This window comes from Echiichthys vipera (assembly GCF_963691815.1).
Source record: "Echiichthys vipera genome assembly, chromosome: 7".
Lineage (NCBI taxonomy): Eukaryota > Metazoa > Chordata > Actinopteri > Perciformes > Trachinidae > Echiichthys > Echiichthys vipera.
In genome coordinates, this window is record NC_139832.1 from 11,046,173 (window position 1) to 11,065,634 (window position 19,462).

General features: G+C 40.7%; 2 protein-coding genes across 2 annotated transcripts; one reads left to right on the forward strand and one right to left on the reverse strand.

The window, feature by feature from the left end:
- Window positions 1-610: 610 nt before the first annotated feature.
- synm (synemin, intermediate filament protein) lies at window positions 611-8,776 on the forward strand. The gene is made up of 4 exons (XM_083917026.1): window positions 611-1,514; window positions 2,647-2,771; window positions 4,432-4,511; window positions 4,708-8,776. Exons 1-4 carry the CDS (start codon window positions 717-719, stop codon window positions 6,759-6,761), a joined length of 3,057 nt encoding a protein of 1,018 aa, XP_083773152.1. The 5' UTR covers window positions 611-716; the 3' UTR covers window positions 6,762-8,776.
- Window positions 8,777-8,914: 138 nt separating this feature from the next.
- ttc23 (tetratricopeptide repeat domain 23) lies at window positions 8,915-19,042 on the reverse strand. The gene is made up of 11 exons (XM_083917043.1): window positions 18,766-19,042; window positions 18,331-18,508; window positions 17,122-17,245; window positions 16,567-16,723; window positions 16,354-16,479; window positions 11,943-12,114; window positions 11,689-11,794; window positions 11,225-11,352; window positions 10,897-11,046; window positions 9,139-9,221; window positions 8,915-9,055 (listed from the first exon to the last, which is right to left on the reverse strand). The coding sequence occupies exons 1-11, from the start codon at window positions 18,822-18,824 to the stop codon at window positions 8,941-8,943; spliced, it is 1,398 nt and encodes a 465-aa protein (XP_083773169.1). The 5' UTR covers window positions 18,825-19,042; the 3' UTR covers window positions 8,915-8,940.
- Window positions 19,043-19,462: the final 420 nt, after the last annotated feature.

Consider the following 19,462-nt stretch of genomic DNA (forward strand, 5'->3'; position numbering starts at 1 on the left):
TTCCCCGGCATATAAATGAAGAGAGGCCCGTGTAGAAGTCATGCATTCAGGGACCCCCAGTAAATTCTGAAATCTGATAGTTACAGGTGTGAAATACAGTAAGTCACACATTTAATCAGCCTGATAACACTCATGCTGAGGTTTCGTTTACTTCCCCTTTAAAAAAACAAACAAAAAACATTTACTTGTATTGACTACATACGTTTTTAAAACTTAATTATTCAATGAGTGTCACTGAAGCCTAGTTTACGGTTTTTATTTTTTATTTACCGGGGGACAAAATGCATTACAGTGTAAAAATGCCGTTTTTTAGACAAAACATGAATGTTACAGCAGCACAGACTTAGTTATTTCCTCATCTCTAGCATTAGCATTTATTTAAGTCTCGCAGTTGTTTTGTTGTTGTTGTTTTTTTTTAACACATCCCAGTTTACTAGGAATAGAGGAACTATATTTCAGTCAACACTTAAACGCAGCATAACATCTGCCAGGCAGACGAGGACGCGCTTGGGGCGATCCTGTGAGGCAGGACCGCGGACCCGCCCTCCTCCTCCTCCTCCTCCTCCTCCTGCACTTGTCAAAGGGCGCTGATCGCAAATTACATCACAGTCGCGCCCACAGACGCACACGCAAATGACACTGGGACAACCTGTCTCTTACAGTGATACAAAGACAGGATATTTTTCTAAACTTACTTTTAAAAATTAGGTGCCACAATGTTGCCTTTCAAGAGAACTTTTGAGAGCGAGAAACACCAGCTGCAGGAGCTCAACAGCAGACTTGTCCAGTACCTTTCCCGAACGAAGCAGCTGGAGCAGGAAAATGCGCATCTTATCACCGAAATAAATAAACTCAGACAAACGAGGACGGCGGATTTGGAGCCGAAGTACAAGGGTGAGATGCGGGAACTGAGGAGGATGGTGGATCAGCTGTCGTTTGAAAAGTCCCAGGCTGAGATGGAGAGGGAGAAGCTATGGCGGGAGTTGCAGATGCTCCAGTCTCTGTGCAACGAGCAGACTCATGTGTGCAGGGACATCGGTGGCGAGCTCAAAGGCTACGAGAAGGAGCTTCACCACGCTCACAAGACCAACGATCAACTCCAGCAGCGCTTATTTCAACTAGAGAACGAGTATAAATGCTTGGACGATGCGCACAGACAAGAAAAGGACCGTCTGCGGCGTCAGGTGGAGTCCCGGGTGGTACCCATTGTCACGCAAACTTATCGCGGGCCTCCGGCGGCCACCGAGGAAGAGGTGAAGGAGTATGCCCGCGGTCTGTCCGATGGATGGATTGAGACCTTTGAAATGTACCAGCTGAAGGTGGGAGAGATGGAGCAGTCGATTAAAGCGGACCAGGCGAGGCTGAGTGATCTGCAGAGGGAGAAGATGCTGTACGCGTCAGAGTTGGACAAATTACGCACAGAGGCGGAAAACCAAGGACAGATTCAAAACCTTCTGGAAGAACAACTGATGCACATGCAGGAGAAATTCCGCGTGGACTTCAGTGAATACCAGGTGAGGAAAAGTCCAGGTTTACAAGCTTATATTTATATCTCAGAAATAACGAAGCGAAGCTAGAGATTAGGAGAAAGAGTTCTATTTTTAAAATGCATATACATATGATCGTTTTCAAAATAAACAGAGTAAGCTCCCCTATTACACTGAGCCATGAGAGAGGGGGGGGGGCGACTCCCTCTTTTCCCTGCCACACCCACTGTGCTTAATGGCACTGATGCAGCTGTCAGAGGCTGCTACAAATGACCAGAGTGAATAAACATACACAATTGTCTGAATAATTATTAAGTCATCACAATCTAGACTGACGTTTCTAACAGGAATAACTGTGACTACAGGCTGTCTTTAAAGCCTGACTCTGAAATCAGTAATACTTTCCCCACCCCCCATTAGACCTACATGATGACATTACCATCATGAAGTGGTGCCTGACAAGTCTGTGTTCCCTTAACTGTCAAAAGCATGGGATCTTGCGTGCAACATTTGACCTCAGTTTAAAAGGATTGAATATGTTGAGTAGCTAAAAGGCGTTCTGCCTCCCCAGTACTTTATAGCTGCTAGATTACACCAGCCACTTAAACCAATTAGCTGTCAGACTGACAAATCCTTATTAGCCTCCTAAAGATGGAGCCCTGCGCAGGTCAGCCAATTACAAATGACTGCACTGTCGGGATGTTGTCGATATTGGAACAAAAACACATGTCTCACAGTTACAGTAAACCCCCGTGGTAAAATTTAGAAGTGAGCATGACATCTGTTGAATGTCAAATGTTATTGGAAAAGGCTCCTGCACAAATGATAGAAGCGGTCAATGGATAAAGTGGTCTAAAGGGATCAGATTGGATTTTGACAAGGCGTGTTCAGCCAGTTTGCCATTATTCTGCATTAGAAGTTAACAAAAATAAGAAGAGAAAGATCCCAGATTTGCAAAGTTAACAACACTGTAGGCTGCAGTAAAACTAAATGTGGTCACACACTTTGGCGGTTAACAAGGGAGCAGAATTATTACAGTATTTTCAGTGAGATTGCAACAGGGATAAACAAAATAATATATATTACCCAATGGACAGACTTGTAAGATTAAACTACTGTATGTGCAGAGAGAACCCTTTTTTTCTTTTTTCCCTTCCAGATGATTATTGAGCAGCTGGAGCACGATAGGAGTATGATGGCTGACGCCATTGAGAAGAAAATGCGAGAGCATCAGCACCTTCTCCAGGTTAAGATGGATCTGGGCATGGAGGTTGCTTCCTACAGGTGATGAGCTGATTTATTCTGTCAGTCCAATAGACATTTTGAGTTGTCATAGCAGGGAAAGCACAGGTGTTACTGATAACATTACGGGTGGCTGCATTCCATCAAATGACATGACCCTGCAACTGAAGAAGCTAAATGGAACTCAGTCTTTTTTTACTTTTATGTATTTATACCTGTGCTTTCCCTACTGTGACATGTCCAAATGTCTTTAGAGAAAGGGGTGTATGTGTTACTGGGTCTTGCAGAACAGAGTTTGGTGCCTAAAAAAAACAACACATTTTTAAGTACATTTTGTAAAAGCGATTTAATTGTTACTCTGGTTTTAGAACTGAGCTTCTCAAAGCAGTGATGGATACTTTGAAGTACGAGTACATATGAAAACAGCCAGTACACTCAAAAATGTCCTTCTTCATTCACAAAAAAGCTTGCTAATAAAAGCCAATCGGCTAAACTAAAGGTACTAAAGGCTTTTCAGTGTTATTTTCATGCTTTTCAGAAGAGATTACTGGTAAAACCAGGCAGCCCCCCTAGTTGAAGTTACTCTCAGCTTAATTAGTGATTTCATTAAGCACTGAATAAACCAGCTGCTTGCTTCCTGCTGCTTTTCTAGCCACTAAGTCATTTGAACATTACTTAGATAAATTGAAAGCAGCAGCTTATATACTGTATACTATCTTATAAACACTATAGATACTGCACATGTATTTTTAACCGTTGTTTAAACTTTCTCTGCAGTTTGTTCATAAGGTGTCTATTATATCTGGCATTTCATATCCTGTAATAATACCATGGCATGTCCAGTCTTCATAGACAGATCACACACGGTCACATACTAACAGACTATTTTTACTGAAAGTTATATATATAGCAGTAAAAACACAGTGTGTATAGTGTATAGTGCATTTTCATGTTTGAAGATACAATATCCAGTTTTATTTTCAGCTATCCCTGTAAGATCATAACCTCTTACCTCATATGGCAGGGCATCTTTAGAGTCTTCAACAGTTATTGAAGGTGGTGAGGGATACTAACATTTTATTAGTATTAAACCAATTCCCAGGAAGTGCTTTAGACTATCTGCTCCAGTGTGTCTCTTTATGGCAGATTCTACGCTTGGTTTTGAATTTTTAGAGCGGTCAGAATGTTTTCTCAGAGACGTAGCATGTGTGTTTTTGTGTGTGTCACGAGTCAGCTTTTGCTCAGGGATCCGTAGGGGAGTGTGGCCAGCCCTGCATCGTAACTGTTATTTTTAGTTCAGTCTTTCGGAAGGCTGTCTCCAGAGAGGTTGTTACTTTTTTGAGGCACCTTGATTTGCTGTTGTATGTATGTTGGAATATGGCCAAGGAAAGGTGAGCTACTAAAGCTAATTATTACAAGGTCTTTATTACATGACACCGGCTTCTTATGTTTTTGATGATTACCACCTTATATGGCCAGGTCCTGGGTTCATACCATCTTGTAAGCCTGTTGTGTTTAGTTTGAGGGGGTTGAGATGGCAGAGCTGAATGATGTTCACCATCTTGTGAGGTATTTGTCTTTGATCTTTTTTTTCTATATATGATACAATCATTATGTTGAAATAGGAGAATAACCAGTGATTTACAATGACTCATTTGCCCTTGTCTTCAAATATATTTTGTCATGTCTCTTGGTTGTTCAGGACTCTCCTTGAAGGTGGGAGGGTGGATCTGCAAGCTGCTCCAAGGAGAGGGACTCAGCACCAAAGAGAAAGAATAATAGGTACTGCTGTAGTTAGATTTATTTTATCATTATTTATTGCTATTAAATGTTGTTCACTAGAGTACATTGAAAAACTAGTTTTATACCCTTCCTTTTAATTTCTTGCCAAGAAACGGATAAGCGTCTTACCCAAAATGTCAAACTATTCATTTGACTATCTACCTAATTATACATGCTAATTCATTCTCTGCCTCAGATATAAGGATGCCTGACCAGCCCTACACTCCAAGAGCTTCCTCCTTAACCACCAGACAACATATGAATATCAGGTATACGCCGCCGACTTCAAACCTGAGAAGATCCCCCGTTCCTACCTCTGGGTCCATAAGTCCCGGTAGGGTCATTCCTATTTCAGTTGCAGAAAGAGCTCGGCATCAGAGTCCTGCATCCAGAAGGGACATGGTCTCATTCACCAAAGCTCGGGCTGCTACCTCTGCACCTGCTACTACCACCACCACCACCACCACCGTCACCAAAGATAAACAAAAAGGCCAGAGTGAATACCAAACTAAACAACGTGTACAAGAAAAAGCAGCAGATGAGAAAACTGTAAAAATCAAACAGGTCTCTCAGGTAGAGAACCAAGTCAGTCCCATCAAATCCTCCACTACTGAGACCAGATCAGTGAGAGTGGTGTCACCAGAGATGATGAGCCTGAGCATGAAAACTGAGTCAGAAAGCAAAATGGAAGTGTCAGATGAAAAAGAGAAAGATAATGTTTATGGAGGGGAGTCCAACGATAAAGGGAAAACAGAGTCTACGACGGGCCCAAGTGACAAAAAGACATTAGATTCTGTATCTGTGGAGGAGATCATTGAGAAAGTGATGAGACCATCAGGCTTGGAAGATAAGGGTTGCTCCTCGGGAGAATCAAAGATAACGTATCATGTGGAGAAAACAGAGCAGGAGGACGGAACAACTAAGACACAGATTGTGTTAGAGTCCAAGGTGGAGGAAGAGCTAGATGTTTCGGAAGACTCTGCACTGGATGAACTACTAAACCAAGGGATTAAGAAGGTGTCACTGGAAGACATCAAAGACACAGCAACAGGAAGTATGATCAAGAACCTCCTAAGTAGCCTACAGCAAAGCGAGAACTTGGAAAACAAGTCCATCAATGTGGAAATAATTGAGGAACCAGTGGAGTCTTACAGTGATGAGGAGTTTGAGGTTGAGCAGAAGTCCAAATCTAGCTTTCATGAGCCCTCCTCAACATATTTCCAAATTGAGGAGCTAGAAAATGTCCCTCAAGTTCAGAGGAGTGATGGTGATTCCATGAAAACCTCTATGACAGATACAGATCATGGCAAAAGTGGATCCGTACAAGTTCAAGAGGTTTCTAGAGAGAGTGAATCTCCATATTTCTCCCATGACCAAGACCCTGATGAGTATTTTGTCTCAACACCAGATGATAATCTTTCTGAACCCGAGGAGGTTGGTGGCATCACTTCGTATGGCCATTATGGTATCGTAGATGACCTATCAGATGAGAGGTATTACCAAGATGAAGGTCTTCCCTCAAAAAGAGTGACTGTAGAGGAAAGTGACGAATACAAGTTCATGTCAGGGGATCACTCGTTTGTCAAGGAGAGTTTCCCAGAGTGCATCATTGAAGAAGAGATTCGTGTCTCCCCTGTAGTGCAGGAGTCAATGCTCGAGTTCCTGAGAGAGGACTCTTTGGAGCCCAAAGAGCAGCTGAAGGGAGCTCTAGAGAAGCTACAAAGCTCAGTGTCGGGTCCACTAAGGGAAGAGTTGGCTTTCCTAACAAAAGTGAGTAGTGAAGGTTCACAAAATGTGGCTGTCAAAAAAGTGCAACAGTCAAGTGACAACGGCACCATGACTATAGTTGCAGAGCTGAACGTCTCTCAAAGTCTGGAAGACTCTGGGCTGCTGGAGGCAGGAGATGATCTATCGGAAGAGCAGATCATGGCATCTCTCAGATCTTCTAACTTGGGACTTGAGAAAGGATTCCAGGGCGGGGCCGGAGGATACAGTTTTAGAGTCTGCAAAGAAGAGGATGTTGTGCATGGTGAAGACTTTGAGGGCTTCGCTAACGAAGGAGGTTCTGTGTCTGAAATCACAGAGAAACACATAAAACTGGGGCCATCAGAAAAGTCCTTCACCTTCCAGATGGATGTACAGGGCAGCCATGCTGAGGCAACCGCAGAGCAGGAGCTGCAATCTCACATCTTGAAAACCCCGGTTAAAGAGAAAAGAGTTGTTTATCTTGAAAGCCCAACCAATGATTAAGAAAGACTTTGGTCAGAAATATTTTTCAAAGTCACTGCTTACCAATGTCACCTGTTAAAGGCCACATTACATAAGGTTGTTCTAACGCAGAAGCCCACACACGGCATTCAAGCAGTTGGCAGACTCTGTAATAATGCTGTAAGCTTTGCAGTAAAACATTAAACATCTAATTAATTTTGGTGCACTCTTAACTGTACCTATTTAGAGTGTGTCACCTAAAACCTGTGTTATCTAACCTGATTCAAGCTAAATTTAGTTAAAATGACCAGATCAACACACATTTTAACAGTATTAACTGTAGAAGTACTTTGCTAAAATACTACCTGCTAACTAATATGGGCTAGTTAACGTTAGAATTATAACATCTGCATGTTGGAGCAAAATTTCATGCTGGTCAATACTAATATTTGTTAACTTTTTGCAGTTTATCTTTAAAAAAAGGTTGGGTTTTTCTCTCTAGATTTCTCTATTTTTGTACTAACCTGTGCTGTACATTTCAAATCAGCCTATTCTGCAGTAGCTACTACAACACCCCATCATACCAACGACATCACGTGTCTGTCACGTTGTTGATGAAAAGGTGCTTTGACTTTATTGCAGATTAGGGCTTTAATTTTCCTTTTGACTTGGGCTACTGCCAAATTGAATGGTTTTAGTATATACTGCATCCCGGAACACAGTGATTTATTTGAGGCAGTATTTAGTGGTGTATACAGAATATAGTGAAGCTTGTAGCTGAGAAAAGTATAGTGGGGAAAAATATGGTTATTCGTCTTAAGAAACTTTGCAAGTTTTGAATGCTTAATATCAAAGATTAGTGCAAGTAAGTGTGGAATGTGAAAATGGTTAAGTAAATCACAAATTATGTTATTTTCAAATTATAAAACTGTACTCACAAATAATGGCAGATTACACATTTTGATTAATAAGGAATATAAAAGTCCCAGTATACAACCAAAGTTGGGTTACATGATCGGTGTAGTCAATATGAAAAATGTTTGTGAAATGTGTATCTTTTCATGGAATTTGTCAGAACTATACATTTCCCAACAGTTAACAATTTGATCTGAATGTGAACAATGTGATTAGGGAGCTGGAGAACACTAACAATGTTGTCAATTTGAAAAAGCAAATAGTAAGGTGAAAGAAAGAAAAGTAGTGTATAATCTTGATTTAAAGGATTCAGTGATAGTGTTGTTGGAAGAAAATATAATCATAATAATGGTTTGATGTACAGTATGTCTTGTCTGGACACTTCTTTGTTTGTAGACATTTGTTGGCTATCACAGTGTTGGCTTGAAGGATTCACCTTTGCTCAGACATACAAGTGTGTCCATGACTGTGACTATTTTTGGATCATCAGCTTAGTGACTCTTCCTTAGGGTTTGTTGTGTTATGAACAAGTTGCAGAGACAGCAATGGTCCACTGTGATTACGGTCTGGTTACACGTCTTGCACATTTTGTGGCTGCAATAGTTACACTTCACAGAATGGCTTCTTGGCACAATCATGTTAAAACAAATTTGCAGAAAGGCAGTGTTTAGTGTGAATGCTATGTTTTATATGTTCATTATTAGAAATCTACGAAATGAAACTTCAATTAAAAAGACTTGTTGCATTTAAGTGCCCAGATACAGCATATTACTGTATTCATCATCTGTAAACTGCAGTAAATAAAAACACTATTACATCAGTTCACTTAAATCATGGCTTAATTAGGAATCTTTGTTGGGTTACTATATGTATGCACACAGTGTAATCTGGATACTAAGTGCCATCTCTTACTATAGAAAATGTGTACATTCGACTACAGAAAATATATGGATTCATAAAGAATGTTTAATGAGTCAAAAGTTCAGTAAATGTTTGTCACCATGGAAAGTCCAACATCATTGCTTTTATTGAAATAATGATTTCTAATGAAAATAAAATGGCATTATATGTTGAAAAAGGTCCCAGACCTTATTTGGAAATTGATTCATATCTTAACAAGATTAAAACCTATTGTGGATATATTTTTTGAGTGTGACTATTTCTTCAAAGAAAACTTATTTCACCTGCACAAAATGAGACAAAATGATGTAATACCAGTGGACATGACTAGTGCAACTGAAGCTAATTTTCAGCAGTGCTAGCTGCCTGTGTTGTCTTACTGACAACATTTAAAAAAAAGAACACATCAAGAGTCAGACAATGAGTTTCCATCATTGCCACTGGATGGTTCAACTGCAAATGTGTGACGTTTCATTTTCCTTCTACCGTGCCTCTGTTTTCTCTCAGCCACCTCTGGTGCCCTGCCAAACATACGTTACATGGTTACATCACTGAAACATGCACTTGTCTGTTATTACAAGTTCAATTAGTTCAGCAGATTTACCGTGCCAGCATGTCCACTGCTTTTTGTGTAGCTTTTGTCTTTTTGTGCTGAGGACCGCACAACAAACTCTGGATCTCCATGCACTAAAATAAAAAAGAATTAATGACAGCTGAGTTAGTGCTCATTGGAAGATGAGAGGTGCAACTCATACTCAAAGGGGAATAAACACTTCCTAGCAACATGTGGATGTACTAAACATCCCAAAATAACCACTGTTGCAGCCCACGGTTTAGATAACACCTGTGCTGACCACTCGGAGTGTCGGGTCGACAAGGGGGACCTACTAGATTTATTACGAGGACTCCAAATCAACAACCCAGGAATTTGATGGAGTTACTTCAACAAATTTAAGTTGCAGCCCGGGTCATTTTCCACACTACATTTAGTTTGTTCTAATCAAATGAGAGGGATGAGCAATGACTCCTCAGCTCTATGACATTAGAAAAGATTGCCTAATTTAACAGAATCCAGAGCAGTCAAAACTTTTAACGACAAACATGTGTATGAAAGCACAGTTACGCAACAGACATGAGTGGAGAGAATGTTTAGAGAACTAAAAGTAGAGAAAGGGGGAGTGAAAAGCTTCTCTCTTCACCAGGGAAAGTAAAACACTGTAATCTGGAACAGGTCCATTTGGCCTCCTGGATGTTTTCTCTGTTGCTAAGGTTGATGTAATGGAAGGCCTTTTTTTCAGCACCACGACAGAGGAACGGAGAAATGTCAAGTTTATGTGTGTGTGTGTGTGTGTGTGTGTGCCATTGTTCTCTATGTTTTTTTAGTAAATCATAGGTTTTTGTATCTACTGTATGAGCCAGTATGTTCCTTTGGAAAAACAAAAGTCCCTCAATCAGAGGGGAAATAGTGTCATGATGACGACAGGGAAAACATGTCCTGACATAGCTGCTCTGTGTCAGGGTACTTCAGAAAGGTTGATGCTCGGGTCGTGGTGTAGAGAGAGTGAGCCCTGATGTATCCTGCCAGTACAGAGGGGGACTTGGACCCCCTCTGCCCTTAGATGTCATAACAAATCAACATAGCAACCAGGCTACTTTACTTGCAGGCATGTCATTGCTAGTATGAAGAAACCCCCTTTCACTGGTGTATTTTAGTATGTTTGATGGGTGGCAGAACTGAGCTCATACGCCAAACATGTGCAGTCATACTGTATGTGAAAAACAAAGTAAAACAGTAACAGCTATAAGATGAACATGGTCAAATTCACTAAAATGCTGCTGTTTATTCAGTGCATGTGACGCTGGAAGACACTGTAGGAATGTCACTTGTTTCAAAGGACGTAATGGCATGCCTCACTAATTGGGGTCAGTGTCCCTTTAATTGACAGCAGTTAGCGAACTGCCATTCTCCTTGTAAAGTTGTGTTGCCCATCTGTCAGGCTCCATCCAGACTGAGAAACACAAAGTCACTCTCTGTGATATTTTACACCAGGGAGGGCAGCTCTGCACAGTGCACCCTTCCAAGATTAGCATGCGACTCTGATAGCACTGAGCTTTAGGGAGGATGATGGAAATAGCTCATCTCAATATGACAGGGACTCTTTGTGTGTATATTTTGAACTGGCCTTTCACTGGTGTAGATGGACACACCCGCTGACTCCTGGCCTTTTATTAAAACCCTCCCAAATAGTTTGGCAGGTACCATGTCATGTTCTGCACTGTCCAGAATCTCTAATATGCATTTAAAGGTTGTGGCAAAGACAAACATCAGTTGTCCTGTTTGTGTTCTGTAGCTTGTTATTACCTTTGTCATTGTCCTATGGGCCTGCTTCACCCTGCCCTCACTCATCTCCACACTTCCTATCAGCTGAAGGGTGTCTGCTACCTCAGTACTCAAGTCACCGAAAATAGATCTCTTTGTAGCAAGAGAAGCTCTCTGGATCTCCACACATTTCTGCAAAGGTACATTGAAAATAGGTAAGTCATCTCTCGTCATCAGTAGTGAGAGCCACAACCGGGTTAGCAGGTGGAGAAAATGTCTATGATACTCTTTGTCTGGAGGAAATCACTGTAGTGTCTTAGTGTTCTTAAAGATGTCTGTGTGTAATATAGACTGTATATTGGTGTGTAACCTCTTGCTGGCCACCGAGGAGGAGGAAACGACAGAAATCATCCTGGGCTGAGAGAAAGGCTGGATCCTGTGGGCCTGCAGAGTTTTTGTATGCACTTAGACTCTGCTCAAAGTAGTGACCTGCAGAATCTAAACGAGCATGGGGGAAAACACACAAATTGTGTAAGTTTACTTCTATTGCTACTGCTTAAACATATCCTGCTGCATAATCAATGCAATATAATCGGATTTCTTCAAGATTTGTCTACATAAATTCCAATTGTCTTAGTTTCCAGAGATTTTACATAGCTGCCATGGAGCATACATTTGAACTTGGACTCTTCAATGAGACCATTATAAGTCTGGTTTCCATAACATCATGTAAAGAAATTCACATATAGAAAGACAATGGTGGCTTCAAATTCTCATCAACCCCTTGTTGTTGCATATCACTCAGGCCTAGCCTGTGACTGAGAATAAACTCACCATTGTGGTGGGGCTCTGCTGCAGCAGATAGGATGAGGGCCAGGCTGTGGGAGATCTGAGCCCCTTCTAGTTCCTCTGGGCAGTGACTCATAGCAATGGTATGAGCCTAGCAGAAACACCCACATAAAATGAGACAGATCACATATCACAAAAAAGAGGTGTGGGCACATTACCTCACAACCTAACAACACACCTTAGGCAGCCCTCATGTGTTTAAATACAATGTTGTGGTGTGTGAGTGATATACTCCTTACCTTGGAGAGATGCTCTATGGCTCGGTCTAAATGACCTTTGTCCTGTTCAATGGCAGCCATGTCCCTATAGACTGAACATGTATTCTCTGGCTTACCACAGTCCTTCAGACGTTGCAGAGACTTCTCACACTGGCTTAGGGCTTCCTCTGATCTGTTTTGTCTCCTATAGACTCTATAAAGCACAAAGGACACACATAAAAATATACAGAGAGACAAACATACAGTGACAGTGACTAGTACAGCCCACAATATAAAGGCAGCTGCACAGAGTAGAGCTGCTTTGATTTCTTCAGTGAATCATCGGGCCTACCGGGTTCAGGCTGGGTCTGGCTGTAATTTTTCATAATTCTCTCGGGCTTAAATCAGGTCGGGTTTGCATAAATTTCCAGGGGTTCATTTATTTTTTTTTATCAAGACCGTATAGTCTTTTTTAATCAGGCTCGGGCACAAAACTGCCTTGTGGTTTGGGTTGGGCTTGGACAGAAACTATGTTCATGTAGGGTCTGGCTTGATTTTTTGGGCTCTAGTGCAGAGTAATGACTAGAGAGCTAACCCTTCAAGTAGTTTTTCTGCATCCCTGTGTTCGAAAATATTCTCACTCGCTCTGCCACAGTGTACTGAAGCAATACACTAAAACCATTAAAATGCTATCTAACAACTTTTTATTTCAAGTTTTATTTAAATTATTATTACATTATATACCCGTATTATTATTATCACAAGCCTGTTTCACATTACAGAAGTAACTGCTTGGTCTGTAGCCAAACACAGGCCCTGTGGAGTGGTGAAGGCTTTTGGCTGATGGCTGCAGTTGAAGCCAGGTCTATAATAGGGAAAGCTTGCACATTGCCCTTTTAATTGTTTTTAGTTACATCCTTTCACGAGTCTCTAACTGTCTCCTCTGGGACTGAGGGTCAAACTGCTCCTAACCCCCACATTTTAAACTACAGCCCCTCAGACTCAAACTAGTAACTCTTGCAGTGTGTTCTAACTCTCATTCAAATGTGTCTAAATAAGGGGATGCTCTTGTAGTCTGAGCGGAAATCAACTAAGAAAGCAAAGCTGGAGATGTAGCTCAGAGTTCCACATCTATAACAATTTGTCACCCATCTGTACGTGTGCTGTTGCTACCGTATGCTTAGGTTTCACATTTTGCTGATGCAGTGCAGAGAATTTGCTCAGACAGTCACTTCCTGTCATACTGTCCTATGGAGTTGCATGGGCTTCTACAGAGCCACAGGGTGGGAGCGTGGGGAGGGAGGATGAGACGATGGCTGCAACAACCTCTACAAGGACTCTGGATTCCATCAGGATACTCTGCTAACAGCTTCTAACCATCTAATGGACTCTAAATTTAATTCCGCTCTCCAGTCAAGGGGGTGGCCTTTCTCAGAAGGTGCACCACTCACTATACAATATACAGTAGTTACATTGTTGTCACACAGCTGAACAGGAAACCCCTTCTCACAAGTCAGTCTCCCCACATCCACGCTGCATGACAACAATTCACTTACCTACAGAATGAACACTGAAGCAAATCTGTCACAACATGCCATTTGATTTAAGGTATAATTCAACATGACTTCCAGCATCATGAACACATACAGTATGCTTTAGCAGGGGCAGCTTCTGTGGAAGCCTAAAGTCTAAGCTTGACAGTATTATGTCATGCTCACATCCCAGGACCACATAAATCTGGGTATTCATGACTCAGTGGTTAAATGCCAGAAGCACAGGTTACAAAAACACTGTGATGGCTCATAACTTTGAATTTTCCCATGAATCCAACATTATCCTAACATGCTGTGATGGATGGTAAGAGTTCCCCCGCCCATAAGTGTTCATGAGGCCGGCACTTCAGGCCCTTTTAGGGCAGCAGCGACGGCTGAAGCAGCTGCATTCCAGCATGGCTCGAGTCCTGCTATTCTGCCTGCATGGACAAACAGAGACAATACCCCTCTATCCTCTCATTCACTTTGCATCCTTACCCACTTCCTGGCAAGACGGTAATATGCCACATCCCACTGAAATCTACTATGAGTCCACAAGGCAGGGAATTAATATAATTAAGGATGTGTAGATGTGTTGCCAAGCAAGCCACACAGCCCTCTTTTGTAAATGTTTCCAGAACATAGTTGACGTAAGTTTGCCCTGGGCTTTCACTCGGAAAATGATACAGTAAGGCCAAGCTAAAGTGAAAACAGAGGGACAGGAACACAACAGCTTGCTCCAGCAAATCTCTGTGGTGCTTTAAACTGATGACTTTTGTATTGTGTGCCTCAGGTACATGTAGGTAAAAGACTATGACAAAAAAATATTAAACTACCTGTTCAGTCTTAGGTAGTGACTCTCAATCATGGCCATTTACAACTGAACCCCTGCTGAATTTATTTCACTCAACTGATCTGAGACAATTTTAAATCCGTAATAAGAGCTACCTTTTTGGAAGGAATACAAAAAGACACTTGATCCCAAGCATAAGATTACCTTTGGAGTTTGGCAAAGAGTCTCTACACTGTGTGTTGTTTACACTATGTCTGTAAATATAGTCAATATGGACTTGTACTTGTACCATAGTTGTCAATAGCATACATATACACATATACAGAGAAACAGGGAAGCTGATTTGAGTGTATTTCAACTAATATAATGCATAAACATGATCATTTAGAGTGAAGAGAATGACAAAACAGATTTAGGCCTAAACCTAACAACAAATATTCCATATGGTTGGTCATAAGTGCACACCTTGAGTGTGAATCTAAAACCAAGCAGAATGCTTGGTCCAGGATCTATAAGAGAGCTGAGCTTATTTTATTGTTGCAGGCTTTGGTGGGAACATTCCCCTCCATAACAACAATGTTGACTGACAGAGCTTTAGAAGCATGCCAAATTCTTAGTCATCACCTAACAAAAGAGATTTAGCAAGCTTACACACCAGCCAGAGTCTGCACATTTTTTCAATTACACACATCATGTCAACAAATTCTGACTCTCTGAAACAAATCAAGATGGCATCATTTACAAATTCCTATGACTGTAGCTCACCTCAGCCATTGATAATATTTTTTTACTGTAGTCTACACTAATTACAGGATTTTCAAAACATCAGGTTCCTATGTGCAAAGCTTACCTGTAAGATGTGGTCCCCTGTTGAATCACTGCCACCCTACCACAATCTTTGCTAACATACTTATTTATGAGACAGAAAAATGTTGTTCTCCTCACTAAAACTTTCAAACAATTGGTTGAAATTCTGGCAGTACAGGCTAGTTTTTAGAGCAAACATTGTATGATTGTCACATTTTTTGCTTTGATGGAGACAGGGCTGTATGTTTTACAATTACACCAAGCTTATAATATTGATGAAACATGTAGTTGTGTAAATGATACCTTTCACATACAAAGATTAACAGGATCCAAATTAACATGAAGACATTAGCCCGGTGCTCTCAACTGAGGTTACACTATACTTTATTTCCTGGTTATGATTCTAATTTCATCCACAGTGATGACAAGTAGCTGCTATTTTTATGTTGCCAGGTGACACAGTTCCCTTAACAGACCATCAGCCTTTCCCATACTTAATGTCAGTGCTTGGTGTCTCCACCATGATCCACTAAGTCTTTAATCTTTTTCTGAGTATGTAGTACTGCCCTCCGGACCTCTGTTGTCAATACCACCACCAGGTTACAAATGCATATTGAAAAATGGTGGACACAAATCAATGGTATGGAAATAGTACTCAGTGTGAAGTAAACAAAGCAGCTGACATTTAACAGAGAATTAAAGGGCTTTACAATATCTCAAGGACTGGACCGGACTAAAGAGGCAATATAAGTGTGGTATGCGGGGAAGGGAGTTAATAATTAAGGAGGGAGTCAAAATTAGAAAGAGAGAGAGAAAAGGGGAAAGCTTATGAAGAAAAGAGAGAAAGGCTTTTAAAAGGAGGTGAAATTCCTCTCTCCCAACTGTGCCTCTGCTTGAGCAGAGCTATGGTGAGTGAACATGCAGAACCCCCACCCAGCAGGTCTGTAAGCATCATTACAGCACGCACCCACCATGGCTGCTGAGTGGACTAGGCAACAACAGGGGAAATCTTGATTTGTTAAGTTGTCTTTTAAGAGAACATGTAATAACTAATAAATAATATAAATGTACTGGCATAACCAAGTCAGCAAAAAAACCTAGCTAAAAAAACTTGTGAAAGGCATAATAGGCAAATTAGCAGGAATATATCGCCATCTTGTGGTCAAACTTAAATGTAAGGTACTTCCTTTGAAATCAGAAGATGTTGAGGAAAAACAGTATTATTTAGTAATATCAGTTATAATAATAGCTTCAAATGTAAATCATCCAGGCTGTACACTTCTGTGTGCTGATCCTAAAACAAAAAAATGTACTACTGAACCTGCATAGACCAGCAGAGATTTCCAGCTCAGTTTTCATCTTCTCTTCCTGGTTGATGCCTCCGTGTTGTTGAAGCTGCTCAAGAAGTTGTTCTGCTTCCAGAAAAGAGGATTCTGCCTCCTCAAGGGTAGAAAAGAGTCAAGGACCCATTCAGCTTGTTATCTGAGTCAACACTTCTGTTCAATCTTTGTTAACTATATCGTGGCAAGGATATTTGGCTGTAAGCAGTGAAGCACCTCCCTGTGTGAGATGTACATTCAGGAGACACGTGAGAACCTCAAGCTTTTCAACGTTGCAGGGGGAGATGGAGGGGCAGAAGGTCAGCTGATCTCTGGCCAGGGCCAAGTGCTTCTGGGCCTGCAATCCCAAGCCTGAGGGAACAAAAAGCCATCATTAAGTGTCAATTAAACAGCATGCCAACTCTAAATCTGACCATCATCCCCATTTAACAATCATTTCACTAGTTGACCAGTATTGGGGCAAAAAGCAAAGCAAAACCACATGAAAAAGTACAAACGTAGTAGCTTAATCACCAAAGCATGGGTAGCTACATGGATTGATCACACTGAGCATCTCAATTTTGAAAAATGGTCTTACACTTTTACTTTTTTCAGTGCATCTGTCTTAGGTAAAACAGCAGGTTCCTGAATTGTAAGTGCATCATATGGTTTGTGTATCTGTTTTAATTGATATTTTTTTAGAAATCAATTTCATAATATACAGTTAAAATATACAATGTATGTGAGTATTGTTGTATTTTTTAAATTACCTTTGAACTGGAAATATGCTTTAGCCAGTCTGACATTGGCCTGGGCTTGTTTCAGATGGCCATCCCCAAATACCAGCCTAGTCAGAGCCACACAACGCACCAGGTCCTGGATGCAAGCATCAAACTGAGCAGATACAGTAAATAACTCAGTCAGTCAGTATCACTTCTTTTGTTAGCCCACTGCATCATGCATCAAAAGCCATATCAACAGTACTTCCGTGGTACGTCTTAAGAGTTTAGATTATCATTTAGAAACTAATTTAAATCAATCTCCTACTTGGGTGTCAACCTAAGTGAAAACTATAAAAAAAAACTTCAAACTTAAAAAAACAGGCTTTCACATGAGGTGTATGTGAGGTGCACAGCTGAGAACACAAGTACATTTACTGATGAAGTCCACTGACCAAATAATCTTGTATAAATTTGATTATAAATTAATGGTTAAAGTAATTTCTCAAGTTATAATAGCAAGCATTCACTGGTTTCATGCTGTTGGGTTTGAACTTTGACTGCTTTTCTCATATCACTGTAAACTGAATATCTTTGGTTTTTGGCCTGCTAGACAGAAAAAACAAGCTACTGTAAGTGCAAAAATCCTATTTGACAGATGGAAATTGTAATGGTCATTTAGTATTCTCTGACATTTTATAGACTAAATTGTTTAATTAAAAAATAAATAAATAATAATAATAATCAAGACTAATAAATAGCAAGTTCCAATTTGCACAGGAGTATCCTGGTCTGGGTTTTTGGAGTATCCCGTTCACATGTTACTCATGTAAACATCTTATCCTGGTTTCTAACCTGGACACTGTAAGGCTTTATCCTGGTTATGAGAAATACTACCTGGAGCACTGGAGATACTGTGGCATGTTAACATCTTATCCAGCTTTTTGATCATTATCTGCTGGTAAATAAATATGGTGGTTGAGATGTCTAAGAATCAAAAATTCTGCACACAGCTGATCAGAAACACCCATTATGATCAAAAGGGATATGAATAATTAAAAACCAGATAAGACTCAGTGCATGGATGCTCATGTACATGCAGTCATTGACTATTGTTTGTGTAGATTCATGAATATGCATCAGTCCTGTAAAAAAAAAAGAAGACCAAAGTCTGCAGGACAAGTTGTGTGATCTCATCTAACTGCTAAATTAATATGAAATTGTTAATGCAACTTATAGCTACTGTAAGCCCATACCCACCTCTTGGTTGTCTTCATGGCTCTGAGCTCGGTTCTCAACATATTTGAGCTTTTCTTCAGGTGCCATCCTAATGAATTCCTTCCTAGCATATCTGGTTGATTGTGAGGGACTCAACACATCTGAACAGGGAGGAGATGCATTCATGGCCCTGTTGGTGCTTCCTGTGCTTTCGGGCGATCTGCAAGTTTGGTCAAACAAGGTATGTGAAAAGGCAACAGTTTTAAATAAGTGAACGCACATTTGGGGACTTTTTTGGAATAAGTATGTGGAATCCCAGCTGAAGGTAGACTTAACATTATTGCGCAGCTCAAAGAGTAACATTAATATTGTTGTGGACTTTGTTTTCGTCTTTTAATTGTGTGTTTAGTGGTGTAACTGTACCACCAACATCTACTTCCACTGGTCAATGGGAACACAAATGTAAGTATCACTTACTCTGCCGGAGACTCGGATGAACTGGGTCGTGTTTTTGTCATTGTGTGATCATCTGTCATGTTTACAAGCAGTCTAACAGTAGCCTCTAAGTTCACCTCGCCATCAGCCGTTTGTGGTGTTGTTGTTTCCGTGGTTACACTGCGCGTGATACACTAACGTTTAGCTTTTGCTGCTCATCTTCTTAAATGTTTCATCGAGAGGATATAACGGCTGTGCTTAAAATAACCGAAAACACTTCCTTACCTTACGCTAATGGTCCCTACAATGTTACTAGCATATCGTTACCGACTCAACTAGAGTTTTCCATTACTACAAAAGGCTTTCCTGAAGGCAGCCTCCGGCACAGGGGAAAGGAAGCGTGATGCATTCAAGAACCTCCGTGTTCTTGAAAACCCTCTTTACAGGGCGAAAACTTGTAAATACACCTTGCAATTTTAGATGGGTAGATACCACACTAGACCAGAGTTCTTACTCAGGGGAACCTCCGGGGGGGTCCTCAGAGTTAGTGCAGGAGGTCCGCCAAACTGTTTGATAATCTTTCTAACGTTTTTTTTTTTTTTCAAAAATATGTCTGAAAATATACCTAAACGTGAAGGCAACGTATTATTAGCAAAGACAAATTAGTCAATAAATAATCAGAATCAGAAAACCTTTAATGTCCCGCAGACGGGGAAATTCTTTTGTCACAGCAGCAACA

What these genes read in the sequence shown, in the direction of transcription:
- synm (XM_083917026.1), top strand. Translation starts at nt 717, where the DNA reads ATGTTGCCTTTCAAGAGAACTTTTGAGAGCGAGAAACACCAGCTGCAG. An exon ending in TGGACTTCAGTGAATACCAG is followed by an intron (nt 1,515 to 2,646) that starts GTGAGGAAAAGT and finishes TTTCCCTTCCAG; the next exon opens with ATGATTATTGAGCAGCTGGA. An exon ending in CCAAAGAGAAAGAATAATAG is followed by an intron (nt 4,512 to 4,707) that starts GTACTGCTGTAG and finishes TCTCTGCCTCAG; the next exon opens with ATATAAGGATGCCTGACCAG.
- ttc23 (XM_083917043.1), bottom strand. Translation starts at nt 18,824, where the DNA reads ATGACAGATGATCACACAATGACAAAAACACGACCCAGTTCATCCGAG. An exon ending in ATCTCTGCTGGTCTATGCAG is followed by an intron (nt 12,115 to 16,353) that starts GTTCAGTAGTAC and finishes TGTGCTTTATAG; the next exon opens with AGTCTATAGGAGACAAAACA. An exon ending in GCAGTGGACATGCTGGCACG is followed by an intron (nt 9,056 to 9,138) that starts GTAAATCTGCTG and finishes TATGTTTGGCAG; the next exon opens with GGCACCAGAGGTGGCTGAGA.